At 36.0% G+C, this 14890-nt stretch overlaps 1 protein-coding gene across 1 annotated transcript in view; it reads right to left on the bottom strand.

Moving 5' to 3' along the window:
- The window catches only part of TNPO3 (transportin 3), a 78885-nt gene that overhangs the window by 39277 nt on the left and 24718 nt on the right, over positions 1-14890 (bottom strand). Inside the window, exons 2-5 of the mRNA XM_079149820.1 lie at positions 13701-13901; positions 12495-12568; positions 10861-11017; positions 1272-1415 (exon numbers count right to left, since the gene is read on the bottom strand). Of these exons, the coding sequence (XP_079005946.1) occupies positions 1272-1415; positions 10861-11017; positions 12495-12568; positions 13701-13901 (576 nt within the window). The remainder of the gene's footprint in view (positions 1-1271; positions 1416-10860; positions 11018-12494; positions 12569-13700; positions 13902-14890) is intronic.

Raw genomic sequence — 14890 nt, 5'->3', positions numbered from 1 at the left:
TACTCAAATTTATTCTTTTGTATATATCATGTTTGTTTCTTTAAGTTTTTTGTTTTTTAAAGGAAGAACTATAGAGGGGAAGTTACACAAGAAAGTTTGGTCTCACTATAAAGCAAACTAAAATGTGGCATGATTTTCAACCACTCAACATAATACGTAAAAATGAGAATATATTTGACCCTGACTATGGAAATATTCTATTTCTAAGTGGCAGTGGGGTCCTGACATGAGATCAGTAGAGTAGATAATAAAATCCTAGCACACTACTGAGCATCTTCCTTACCTATATCCCAATTCCCAGAAGTCACCACTATTAAGTCTGAAGTATATATATTCTAGACTTTCCTCCATTCGTATGAAATCAAACTTACATATTTTTTTGCTTTGTTTTTTTGTTTTTGTTTTGAGTATTTGGGATTTAACCCAGGGTCTCACACAGTAGGCAAGTGCTCTACCACTAAAATAGATCTCCAGCCCTTTTCATTTTATTTCGAGACACCGAGCCTCAATAAGTTGCCCAGGTTTGTCTTGAAATTATGATCCTCCTGCCTTAGTTTCCTGAGTAGCTGGGATTACAGGTGATGCCACAATGCTGGATTTATAATTAGAAAAAATTTTTAAATTTGTTCTTTTTAGCTATACATGACAACAGACTGTATTTTCATAGATCATATATACATGGAGTATAACTTCCTATTTTTGTAGTTGTACATGATGTGGAGTTACACTGGTCAAGAAGTCATATGTGAACACAGAAAAGTCATGTCTGATTCATTATACTGTCTTTTCCAATCCCATCTCCCTTCCCTTCCCCACTAGAAACTTTTAAAACAAAACTAAACTACCTCAAACTACAAAGTCAATCTCTGATCCACAATTATCTCTGGATGCACTAAGGATGATTTTTGGGTTCTCCCGTTTTTTTTTTTTCCTAAATTTTTGATATACAGGTAATTATGTCATGATAATGTCAAAAACACTATGACCATTAATGATTATATCTGTAGTAAGAAAAAAGAGACCAATAATTTTTTTGGATTTTAATATACAAATAATTTATCTATATTTAAGACTGCTCTTACTTTATTCTATTCTAAATTCTGAGTATTAAAACCGATACCTTCAATTTGGTACTTGACAGCAAGGAAAGGACACTGCCACTTTCCTAAAATATACATTCCAGGCTCTTTGAAGAAATCTGGAAACACTGTTATGTCCCAGATGACTAAAAGTGAATGTGGTAGGAACACTATGATAGAGCTATTACTTACCAAAACCTCAAAAAGCAGTGCTAGTAACTTATTGTTAGCCATGAAGTTACTGTCCAAAACTCCCAAGTTAAACCAACTTCCCAAACAGCGAAAGACCTTCATAAGCATTTTCTCATCTGTTCCGGCTTTTTCTACACAGGTCATCTGAATAGAAGGAAAAAAAGTTAAAACAAATAATGTCCATCACCTTACAAGCATAATGAGGGAGGACAATAATAATGCTAACAGTTTAAAGTGCGTTGTGTGTACCACTGTTCTTAACATCACTAAGCCATTTAATCCCCATTTAAATTCTCAATGGGAAACTGAGATACAGAAAGATTAGAGACATGTTTCAAAAGCAGAGCTCTTTCAGAAATAACTTACTAGGTTTCTTAGTTCCTACTTCCCTGTTAATGTAGTTTTATTAATAATTGTGTTAAAAGTAACACTGATTGAGCTATATACACACCTGATTTTAATAGAACAAGTGAACTAGACATACCACATATATTCCTACATGAAAAGCCAATGCTTCAGCTTCAGCACCTGAATATTCTAGTAAATATGTCATTCCACAGAAAGTGACACTACTATATGTAGGATATCATAAAACAGATGCCACAGATGTCAGACCAAAACTCAACACCATTTTTTTCTTAGCAACCTGTTCTTGGGGTTATATTTCTACCAAAGTAAAGTGTAATGCAACTTTTTCTAGATAAAGAATGTTTCAAGATTAACTGGTAAGCAGTGAGTTAAAAACATCAAAACTGCAGTGGGGTTCAGGAGGCACAGGATAAGGGGACAGTGGAATTCCACAACATGCTATCAAATCAGATCTCAATTCTGGTGCATGTACTTCCAAATAGCCCTGTTTGCATTATCAGGCAATAATGATTACATGCTTCTTATTAGTTTGAATTGAAGGAGGAAAAAAAAAAAAAAAGAAAGAAATGATTCAATTCAGTCTATGACAACCATGAGCTAAAGAATAAGATTCTGGTGTTTATGTTTACATTGCAGATATAAACTATACAGGAAAATTCTCCAGATTCAGAGTTTCATCTATCTCACAAGATACTCCAAAGATGACTGTTTTTATCACTGTCCTCCCAGAAGTGCTAGGTTGTATGCAGAGATGAAGAGAAGTGAGGGGTTTGGATATGACTATATACCACTTTCATTCCCACATAATACTACTTAAGAGATTTAGGTCTGGAGAGCTAAAAAACTTTCTTTAACCAAACTTTTCTTCTAAGAAGACAGAAAGAAAGGAAGTATAAAGATATGAATATATTTGGTTCCTTCTATTTTTCTGCCTCTTCCTTGCTGTTACATTTCAGGGGGAGAGGAACACAGTAACTAATAAAAAGAGTGACCATCATAATAACATTTACTGAGACTTCACTGTGTGCCAGGCAGTTTTAAGAGTTTTGCATATATTATTAGCTTAATCACCACAAAATGAAATAGGTATTATATCCTAATTATATAGATGAGAAAATGGAGGCAGAGGAGATAAGTAATTTGCTCATTATGATACTGCACAGGCAGGACTCAAAGTTAATAAGTCTGCTTTCAAAAGCCTATGATTTTAACTTCAACACTATTGCTACCTCCCAAATTTCTCTATTTGCTTGTATGTACAGAATATCCTATCAGTAATCCAGAACTTCCTACATTTCAAAAACAACTAAAATGTAGGCAGAATACAGCAATGATCTTAGGTAGAATATTATTATATAGTAGTATATAATGATAGTAACTAGTATATTGCCAAAGTAGCAAATAGTAAGAGTAATTAAATTTCCTTAACATGAATTGGAGGCACTGAGTGGTTCCTCTTTTAGCACTGATATATAACAATACACACAGTCTCTTCCTCTTGAATCTTTGAAGACCTTGATGAAAACTCATTACACAATTGCTAGGCCTTCTTCCTGAATGACTTCAGGTTTTAATAAGGTACCCTATTTACAAATGCAAGGGTACCCTATTTACAAATGCAAGGGCTTACTTGTACATGAATTCTGGGAAAAAAAAAAAAAAAAAAAAGAAACAACAACAATTAAAAAAAACCATACCTACATCTAAGACTAGTTGCTTTGTATAAAAAGAAAATCTGCTAATTAGATCAAACCCACATACCAATTAAGAGGTATTTTCACTTTCTTGAGTACTATGTTACTACATACATGTCTTTTAAAATGAGGTCTCAAAAGCTGCAAGATAAATGCCACACAGAGCCCAGAAGAATTCATCAATAAAAATATAGCAAGGATAAGTAAGAATTGACATTTTGGATTAAGAAAATAGAGAATGGAGAGAGAAAAAACTGAGGCCAGGTTTAGTTCAGCTGTAAGAGCAAGAAGAGTATTATGAAAACCTTAAATACTGCCTGGTGTGGCGGGATGTGCCTGTAGTCCTAACTACTGACGAAGCTTTGGCCAAAGGCTCACTTAAACCCAGGAGTTCAGAGCCAGCTTGGGCAACTCAGCAAAATCCCACCTCAAAAAAAAAAAAAAAGAAAGGAAGAAAACGCCCTGCTTAGAAATGGGTCACATAAATCATAAAAAATATACTATTATTAAGAAACAGGATAGAATATAACCATTAAAGGAGAATATGGGGGAAACTGAATGAGAAAGGTTTTAAGAGGCCAAATACCTATTTTTTCTTTGCAATTTGGACACAATTCATGCCCTGGGTTCTATAATATGATAAGCTACATGACAGAATCTGAAAACTCAATAACCAAGAGCAATATATTTTTCAGACCACCTCAACTAAGGTTGATTATAAAGGACTGTGATGGCCTGGATTCTTTTAGGATCACTTGAGTGCTTACAAAAAGAAAATGACAAGGTCAGGTTCATTAAATCACGGCTCAACTCACGGTCTGAGAACCAAAAGAGCAGGCTTCCACGATAGATCTAAAAGCAGCTCTTTTTTCTTGTAGTTACAGAGCTGATATCGCTGAAACTCATCTATAAAACTTAGTTGTGTGGCTTACTGCATTACAACAACAGTTGAATTCTGTCTCGCCAAATCTCTCAAGGGTAGGAAAACGATTGGTAAAGAATACAATTCTGAAACTCAAAATGGAGACATAAGGTTAGACTCAAATGAAACTGATAATCTCAAACTCCTAACCATATGAAAGACTGAATTCAGTAAGGTCTGGAAGGTAAAGGTAAGATGCACAGGCAGTTGGCTGAAACTCCTTTAAAACCAATTCATCTTTTATTGCTTTTTGCCTCTTGATTCATGTTACTTAGGACCAGATACCTGAAGAAGAAAATTACTCAAGCCTGTTTTTATTGGTGAATCCATATAATATGCTGGTTATCACCTGAAGGTAGATAGCTATAGCATTAGAGGTCACTCAAGGGCTTTAGTGAAAAGCAATGGTAAAGAAAAATCCTTCTAGTAAACTTCGAGTATAGCAGTTGATTATCTACCATGTCTGGGGTGAACGACAGTCAGAAATATGAATTTATACTTACTCGTGGAAAATCATCAATGGTTGGGTTAGATGGTCAGGGACTTGGAAGAAACTGGATTGTAGGTTAGCAACAAGAAGACTGAGGAAGAAACATACTGATGTCTCTTGGCACAGATTGAAGAGATATATCTTTCCAAAAGGTATCCATCTACTATAGAAGAATCTCTCACTGATTAGATGGACAAAATAATCAACTCTACAGATGTCAGTCTCTGTTCCAACTGACAAGGGCTTGCTCAATGGGCTTATGAACAGAAAGTAGCCACAGTGGCAGGGATAGAAACCATGCATGGGACCAACAACATGGACTTCCAATTACCAAGGTTAACACTACCACTGAATATCTAACCAGCTGACAGGAGAGACCAGTATGGCACCATCCCCCACAGGGACCAGACTGATTATATGGAACATCTATTCTGGAAGAAACAGAGATCAGTCCTCACATAAGTAGACTCATATTCTGGATATGAATTTGCCTTCCCTGCCGAAAAAAGCTTCTGTCAGCATTTTTCATCCATGGTCTCACAGAATGCCTTATCTAGCAGTCATGATATTTCTCAAAGCATTATAGCTAATCAATGACTTCACATCAGAACAAAGAAGTACAATAATGGGCAACTCAAAAAACTGGTGATTTTGAGATCTTAGTAAAGAAAGGAATGCTTTCACCAGGAAACCCAAAATGATCCCAATGAACTGGAAGGTGAGACTACCAAGTAAACAATATGGGTTTCCTATGGCATTAAAGCTATAAGGGAAAAAGGTGATAATCTACAGGTTGAACTGACTGATCCCAAGTACTAAAGAGAAATTGGGTTGCTTCTACATAATGGAAGCAAGAAAGACTCAGTCTGGAATCCAGGGAATTCTTCAGGACTCCTCAAATTTCCCTGCCGAACAGCAAAGGTTAATGGAAAACAACAAAGCAGGATAACTTGAGGTGCAGACCCTTCAGAAATGAAGGTTTGAGTTATTTCAGCAGGTGAAGAATTCCAACCAGCTGAGGTTTTAACCAAGGCATGAAAAAGAAAAAGCACTGAAGAAGAAACCATGTATCAATTATAGCCTATGAATAGCTATATAAAATGAACAATGGAGTAGCTTTGCACCTTTTCTAAGAACTATGTCACTCTACAGGAGATTAAATGTGCACAAAAGGGTGCATATAGATGCTGAGTTAGTCAAATGGAGGACAACTGTGGCCAGGTACAGATTTAGTGCCTCCCAACTCCAATTCACCTTATTAGACTTCCCTATGAAAATAGATCTGGATCTTACATATTTTTTTTTTTCTGTGTCAGCACTAAAGTTTTGCTAGTAGAGGACATTGAAGAGACAAACCAGGAGGAAAAAAGTGTTTTGCTCCTGATCCAAATGTATAACCTTCTGCACAATATGCAGCTTCTCCAGCGTGAGACTCCTAGCTTCCCTGGGACTTAGTTCTTGCAGTACATTGATCAGTATCTTCCTCCAGGGTTCCCCTTCATCCTCATCGATGCATTTTGGTTTTTTTGTTTTATCTTATTGATATGGGATTTGAAACCAGGACCACTTTACACTGAGTTATATCCCCAGCTCTTCTTATTGTGTTTTGAGACAGAATCTTGCTAAGTTATTCAGTATGGCCTTGAACTTGTGATCCTCCTGTCTCATCCTTCTGAGTAGCGGGGACTATAGGCATGTGCCACCATACCTGGCCTTACCAATGGTTTTATAGTAAAGTCCCTCTGGCTCCAGAGTAATGAACAACTTTTTCAGTCCCAGATCCTTATAGCACTCAGTTTTTCCAGTGTCCTCAGTGCACAATGGCCAGGGGCTTCCCATGATTTCCCACACTGAAGACACTTTTGCAGCAGAGTGCTTCCGGTGAGATGGCAGAACTATCTGATGAGAAACCTGAAAACAGGGGTAGGATGTTGCTCAGTGGTAGAGAGCTTGCCTAGCATACGTGAGGTCCTGGGTTTGATCCCCAACACCACAAAAGACAACAAAGAAAAACAAAAGTAAAAAATACCTGAAAAACTTTTTTGGAAAGCAGATTACCAGAAAATTCTAGAGAACAGATTTCCAGGAGCATGTAGCACCAGTGACTTCTATACCACATGCCATCTCCAAGAAGGTCTAGATCTCAGCTTTGGGTAGTAGAGGGTATCTCTATTGATCTGGAAGCTCTATCTCAACCCTAGAGCTATACTTTATTTCTGTATCCTTTAGAATTCACTTTACTTCTTACTAAATAATTCCTCATTACTGTAAACCCATTAAAATTAATAATAATAATTCTTTATATTAAGCATTCCTGTTCAAATAAACAACAGTCCATAAGTCCACAATACTTCATAGAGAAAGTCAAGCTGGGCATGGTGGTGCACACCTATAAACCCAGCAACTTGGGAGATTGAGGCAGGAGAATTGTAATTTCAAGGATAACCTCAGCAACTTGGAGAGACTCTGCTCAAAAATAAAAATAATTAACTCCCTGTGGAGCTTAGCAGCAAGACATCCCACTTTTCTTTGGTAGGGATGTGACTGGGTTCTGGAACAGGATCATCTGGAGAAGGGTGGTGGCTTGCTAGGGATTAGTCCTCCTGGATGGGGTGGCTAGGGCAGGATAAGGCTGCAAGGTGGATAAGAACCAAGCACCCAAGGTACAGTTTGGGGAGGAGAGGATGCCCTTACTCTCACAAGGCCAGGTCAGAAAGCATGGCTGGAGAATGATGACCAAGCCCGAAAGGTGGGTCATGGGAGGAGCCAAGGCCAAGGAGTATGGCAGAGAACCAAGCCCGGAGAGCACAGATGGAGGAGAGGACAAGTTTAGTTCAGGGTATAGCCCCTGCCCACCATGTGCAAGGCAAGGCTGGGAGTTCAATCCTCCACATAGAGGTAGGGCCACGAAGAATCCTAGAGGCCTGGAAGGAGTGGACCAACGGGGACAAGGCCTGGGGCTGGATTGTTATAGGTCAGGCACCAATTGTGAGGCCTAGGACAATTGAGTCCCTTGACAAAGTTTAAGCCCCAAAGGTGCGAGCAAGAAAAAATTAATACATAAAATTTTTAAAAATTTAATAAAAGGGCTCAGGATGTAGCTCAGTGGTACAGCACCTTGCAGTTCAAACCCAGCACTCCACCCCACCCTGACAAAAGTCCAAGGGAAAAAAGTAACATCTGAGGCAGTTTGAAAACAAAGTCTTATTTTGTAAGTGGGAAACTTTAAAATTAAGATTTATTCTATCTTTCTAGCAGAAATTCATAAGAAAGTCAACTTATATACAAATAGAAGGAATGAAAGAATTAGCAAAACATCATTTTGTAAACCATAATGAAAATGATTAAAGATCACCAACAGGAATTTAAAATGGAAAAAAGGCTGATAAAAGCTGGACATTCATAAAATAACAAGCTATAATCGTATTACGTGGGGAAAGCAAACTTTTCTTTCCTTTTTTTTTTTTTTTTTTTTTGGTTCCAGGGACTAAACCCAAGTGTTTTACCACTAAGTCACATTCCCAGCCCTTTTGTTTCTGAGACAGGGTCTCACTAAGTTGCTTAGGACCTCGTGAAGTTGCTGAGGATGGCTTTAAACTTATCCTCTTGCCTCTGCCTCTGAAGTCACTGGAATTATAGACCTGTGCCACCACCCTGGACTAGGAAAGCAAACTTTGTAAGTGGAAGAATCAGGCTGTCACCATCCTGATCCAGTGGTCAATAAGATGCAGAATAAAGTACCTATGATGTATTCTAGCCAAAACTGTTTCAACTTTCTTAAAACTAACCCATTACACCTTCTCTGTTTTTCTCAGCTAGGATCCTGGGAAAGAATTAAACCCTAAAAAAAGGATCAGAATGACTACTTCCTCAATTATCCTAAGTATGGTATATGGCCAGTACCATTATGAATGAAGAGTAGAAAACTCATTACATAGAGTGGATTACTCAGGGTATTAGGAATTAATTATTTTGAGGAAACCTTACTGAAAAGAGCTGCTTTAGATCTAATTTTGAATTCGAGGGAATAAGTAGTAGAAAAAGAAGCTAAACAAAACAAACGAAGCAATCATAAAATGCAGAAGTTACACTATTAAAAAACTGTTCCAATTTTTTCAACAAATAATATTATTTTGAAAAAGGCAGAAGATGGGGGACTGTCTTCTTCACAAGACGTTTCTATACCAGACACTGATTTACAAAATCTTCACTGTAAAGAAAATTTTAGAATCAACTGAGGATATATGAGCATCGTCTGAAAGATTTAGATATGAGAATTTACTGAAATGTAAAGTTGAAGCTAGATGACTAAAAAAACCCAGGTTATAGAAGAGCAGGTAGAATACAACCTCATTTGGGGTTAAAAACTATATGTATACAAATGTTCATAGGGGATACTTTTTTAAAAAGTATTTTTAGTTGTATGTGGACACAATATCTTTATTGTTTTATGTGGTGCTGAGAATTAACCCAGTGAGCCTCTACACATGCTAGGGAAGCTCTCTACCACTGAGTCACAACCCCAGCCCAGAGAATAACATTTTAAAGGGTTAACAGTTGTTGGCACAGTGGCATACCTCAAGAGGAGAAGGAGACAGGAGGTTGGTTTGAACACAGGAGTTCAGGGACAGTTTGGGAAACATAGTGAGAACACAGTTCAAAAGAAAGGGGGGCTTGTGAGGGCTGGGAGTAACAGCTCAATGGTAAAGCACTTGTCTAAATATGACTGAATATGCATGAGGTTCTGGGTTCACAAAATAAATAAATAAACAAAAATGAAGGCTATGATCTCCAAATGATTTGAATGTAATTGCCTTATCTATATTTTCTAAATTTTTTCTATAGTGCTATTTAAAATAAATGGTCAACTGAAAAATTACACATTTTTAGCTTAAAAGAATAATTTCCCAATGAATTTCTAACATCAAGCTGACCACAATTTTAACAAAATTTTGTTTTCTCAAACAAAAAGATCTGTAATGCTGCAGAAGCACTGAAACAAATCCCTGAAAAATAATCCCCTATAACCACATCATTGAGAAAATTAAATTGGATCAGAAAGACCTAAAAATGAGATATGGGCTAGATAACCAGTAAAAGGTCAAAGGATAAATATGTTAGGCTTTGCAGGTCACATGGTTTCTGAAAACTGCTCAATTCTACTGGTAAAGTCCAAAATAATGGACACTGACAATATGTAACCAAATGGCCCTAGCTGTGTTCTAATATTTGCAAAAACAGGCAGTCAGCTCATGAAACTTAAATTTACCCACCTCTGGTCTAAAGCATTAACATTCTAAATGATCACAAGGGATATAATCACATTTAATACCATTAAAAAGAATGAGATAATATCTAATGTATAATTGCAATACTGCTCAAAGATCAAGTAAAGTCTTCCTATCAAAATTTATCTTGATAAATTTGAAGGTATTTGAAGGTATCAAAATTACCTTCCTATCAAAATTTCAATTTTTCTTTATCAGAGAAACTTTTCCTTAGTAAAGTAAGTTTATGCATACTTCCTAAGCATGGTCCTTTTTCAAGAGCCCACCACTTGCAGCATAAAGTAGAACATGGGATATATAATCAGAAGGCCTGAGTTAAAATTCTGAATTAACAGCTGCATAACTGTAAAGTCAATTCTCATTCATAGAACACAGACATCACCCTCAAAGGATTATGTAGAAGCTCAAGAGAGATCGTTTCTCATTTTTGTTTGTTTTTTTTGTTGTTGTTTGATACTGGGGATTGTAACCAGGGGCACTTAACCACTGAGTCACATCCCCAGTCCTTTTTAAAATTTATATTGAGACAAGGTCTCACTAAGTTGCTTTCACTAAATTGCTGAGGCTAGCCTCAAACTTGAGATCCTCCTGCCTTAGCCTCCAAGTTACTAGGAGTATAGGCATGCACCACCATGCCTGGCAAGAACCATAGCGTCTGAAAGTATTTTGTAATTGAAAGTGCTATATAAACACCAAAGTACTATTACCATCAAATTTTCAAAAGAAAAAAATTTTTTTTCAAAATAAATAAATGTGATTGGATTCCAAAATGACCTTTATGATTTTCTGTTCCTTGGCAGCAAATGAGTATTCCAAACTTACTCACCAACAGAGATACTACTGTACTGGAGTAGAAGGCCAAATCTTCTATAATTTCTGTGCGCCTGTTAGCTCCAATTCGTAAGGAACGACTATGTACTTCTTCAGGTAACACCGTGAGGATCTCCAGCAAAAATGGCAGAGAAGTTACATCATTGCTATATCTAGAAAAGAAAAGGGGGAAGATTTATCACAAGTTATTGAAAGCCAGAAAATAAAAGATAATAGCCATCAGAATAGACCATACCAAGAAAAGCAGCATTCCTATTACTGTTAAGGGGAAAAGATACAATCTTTTGGAAAGGTATCTAGAAAGACCTTCCAATCAAAATTTCAAGCTGCATAGTCTTTGACTCAGCATATTCACTTTTAGTGATTTATGTTTCATGAAAAAATTCACATATACAGGCAAAGATAAGTATGTAAAGATGTGCACTGCAGCATACTTATAATAGCAAAAAAGGGGGGGGATACAAATGTCCTCCATAATTAGAATAAAAAGGGTTTTGATAATCAGACAATAGAACATACTTAGCCATTAACAAAGAAAGTAATATACATTATACCATGAAAAGATGATCACAATGTATTAAACAAAACATATGAAACATTAAATACAGCTGAGCAAATACACAAGAACATATTAAAATATATATATATTTAAATGCCAAGGCCTATGTGGCCAATCATTAACTATGGTTACTTAAAAAATATAGGATAGGATAAAAGGACAGCGTTTATTTGTGCTTTGAAAATTTCTATACTGTTATAATTTTTATCAAGGAGCATGTGTTATTTCACATTATAAAAATTTTCCTGAATAAATAAATTATCCACGTAAGGGCTTTCATGATATACGCTATTTGGAGGTAAAAAGGATATCCACTTTGTTCAAATAATTTCCCAATCAAATGCAACCAGATATCAAGATTATCTGTGTCTGGGGATATAGTTCAGTATAAAGAGTGCTTGCCTAGCATTTGCACGGAATAAGTTTGAGCCTTGCCAAAAAAAAAAAAAAAAAAAAAGATTATCTTGACAAGATCCATGAGGAAATATTTTACCCAAAATAGTAGGCTTAGTGAGGCCCTAAGCAACTTAGCAAGACCCTGTCTTAAAATAAAAAATAAAAAGGGCTGGGGATGTGGCTCAGTGGTTAAGTGCCCCTGGGTTCAATCCCTGGTACCAAAAAAACACAAAACAAAACAAAGTAGTAGGCTCCAAATGTCTAAAAATAACAAGGTCTCTCTTGACAAACATGAAACAAACCTCAATTAGTAATAATATATATTCAAGGCAACCTTCAGTTTAATACAATCTAAAGCACTGAACTATTTTTACAAAACTGCTAATATGTCTGTTAGTGGGAGTAATCTACAAGGCAATGAAAGACTTTGCTACAGTTGATTCAAGGAGAAAAAGATAATGTCAGTGTAAATTATGAGTCTTTTATATCCTACATGATCTATTTCTGTAGTTTAAATTTTAAATGATTTTCTTCAATTTAACAAAGATTAATAATATATAACTATGTTACCAGTTCAGGGAAATAATCAAATGTCTAGCTACGGCCAACAAATATCTTTGTGTAGCTTAATGATAATTCCTAATGCTAATATATTATCAATACAAATTACTTACTTTTCCACCAATGTCTGTACACAACCCTTCCAAGAAGGCATCTGTAGGGCAAGGTCTGCTATTGCTAAAGCCAGCTGAAGAAGAGAGATTAAAGAACAATGAATAGAAACAGAATTACCATTAATGTTAACTGGAAAACACTGATTAAATTTCTTCCAGATAATATGACAAGGCTGACACCTTCCTTCTCCCCCAACCCAAATAAATAAATATACATATATACACACACATATATGGATATGTGTGTGTGTGTATATATACATATATATGTACACATATATACACACACATATACACAGTACTTCTTAAGCCTAGCTGCGAATTCTTGAAATTAAAGATTAGTCTTTAAAAGTTTAAAACTGGAGCTGTAGCTCTGAGGTACCATGCTTGCCAAGTATGAGGCCCTGGGTTCAATCCCTAACACCACAATAAATAAAATTTAAAATTAAAAACAAAACTACACAAAAACAACAAAAGTAAAAAATGTAGACTATAGATTTTCTTTACAATATATCAATACTTACTTTTATTTGGCAATACCACAGTACTTCATGGGCAAATAAATTATACTTTCCCAAAGGGCCAAAGCTATAGAAAAAAGTCAGATATTTGACTGAGTCCTCAAGTAACAGCCTGCCATTTCCCTTCTTTTTCCACTTCTCATCTTGAAGCCTTAGGCAAAAAAACCTCCTCTTAAGGGGCACTTTTACATCAGGCAGAGAAAACATGGGAGCATGTATTCACAGAAGCTTCTAGTTTTCTTTCCTAATGTATTTCCCTATCTAAAGGGGGTGGGGGCAGGGTTGGGAGACATGCAGGTCAACACCAAATGCTCAAGTTAATCAATTTATGCATGAGCCAACCAGCCCAGAAAGGATCCTTTAAAAAGGTAATAACTCTGTACACCTCGGAACCAGCATAGTACAGAATTTTTTTTTTTATCATCTGCAATTTTAACAGCACAGGGCACATGAATACCTATGAAAACACATTCAACTTCCCCACTTCGAGTATTTAAGTTAGTTTGAAACCTAATGAACTCCAAGACTAATGCAAAAGACTGAAACTGTCATTTTTATAAGACTTTACCAATACCTCTATAATAAATTTAACATTACCTCACACAGATCAACAATGATAATCAAAATAAACTTCATAAATCCAAATGGCTTTACAAATTTCCCTAATGAGAATCACAGGATTTACCTGTGTTACAATGACAGGTGATAAGTCTTTCAAGTTCTGGATATGGGTTAGCAATGAGTCCCTTAAGGAGGCATGAGAGTCTGTAGGGAGCTCATAAAATGAGGTCTGAATCTTCATCTTCATGGTCTGTGCAGCAAAATAGCATGATTCCACATCCTGTCGGATCTGTAACAACTGATCAGAAATCTCCCAGGCATGAACCTGAAAGCAAATCAGATAAAGATACCTTTAAGAAAATTACTTTTCTGTCAGGTATGGTTGCACATGCCTGTAATTCTAGCAGCTCAGAATAGCCAGTTCAAGGTCAGCCTCAGCAACTTAGCAAGGCCCTAAGAAATTTAGTGAGACCCTACCTCAAAAATAAAAAGGCTGGGGATGTAACTCAATGGTAAATTGCCCCTGGGTTATATCTCCAGTACCCACCCACTCCCACAAAAAAGAAAACTACTTTTCTAAATAATTTTAATGTCATACAACTTTAATACATATGTAAATATATTTAGACAAAAGTATAACCAAAGAAAAATCTGACAAACTAATTACCCACTAATTCAGCCAATATTTCAAACTACATTGTTGTAGGCCCTATTCAACAAAAATTGTCTAAGATCTCTGAATTCTAAAACATGAAAGCTATCAACTGAATCAGCAAATATAATCTTGCTGATGAGATTAACAGTGCAGGGGGGAGCATATGAAGAAAATGTCCTAAAAGTTTCTACTACAACTAAAATGTCACTATGTAACTTCTAACCCTACCTATAGGTTGGCTGCTGCTTCTCTTTTTCCACATAAACAAGTTTTGCTCACTCTGAAAAATGAGTCTGGAAGCTGTTTTGTTAGTATACCTATAAAAAAGGAAATATATTTCCTATTGGTCTCAATATGCCTACATTTCAAACTTTAGTGCCTGAAAAACAGCAGAAAAAAATATTGCCCGAAGTAAATATTTCATACACTTCAATTATTTTCTGGTGTATTTACATTTGGCAAAATGTTATATGTGTTGCTCAGTAATTATCTCACAGAATAAAATAAGTTTATCTATAGAATATAAAGAACAAAAGTAAAGAATTTGGTTTCTAATATCTACTCACAAATTATAAAAGGGAGTCCTATTTTAAAGATAACTTTAGGAAATAAATCATGCAGCACAGGCGGCAATTAATTGCCGGCTGATAAATTCTAAT

This window comes from Sciurus vulgaris, assembly GCF_902686455.1.
Source record: "Sciurus vulgaris genome assembly, chromosome: 8".
In the NCBI taxonomy this organism is placed as follows: domain Eukaryota; kingdom Metazoa; phylum Chordata; class Mammalia; order Rodentia; family Sciuridae; genus Sciurus; species Sciurus vulgaris.
Note: the sequence above shows the minus strand (reverse complement) of the source record. Positions and strands in the feature narration are given on the sequence as shown.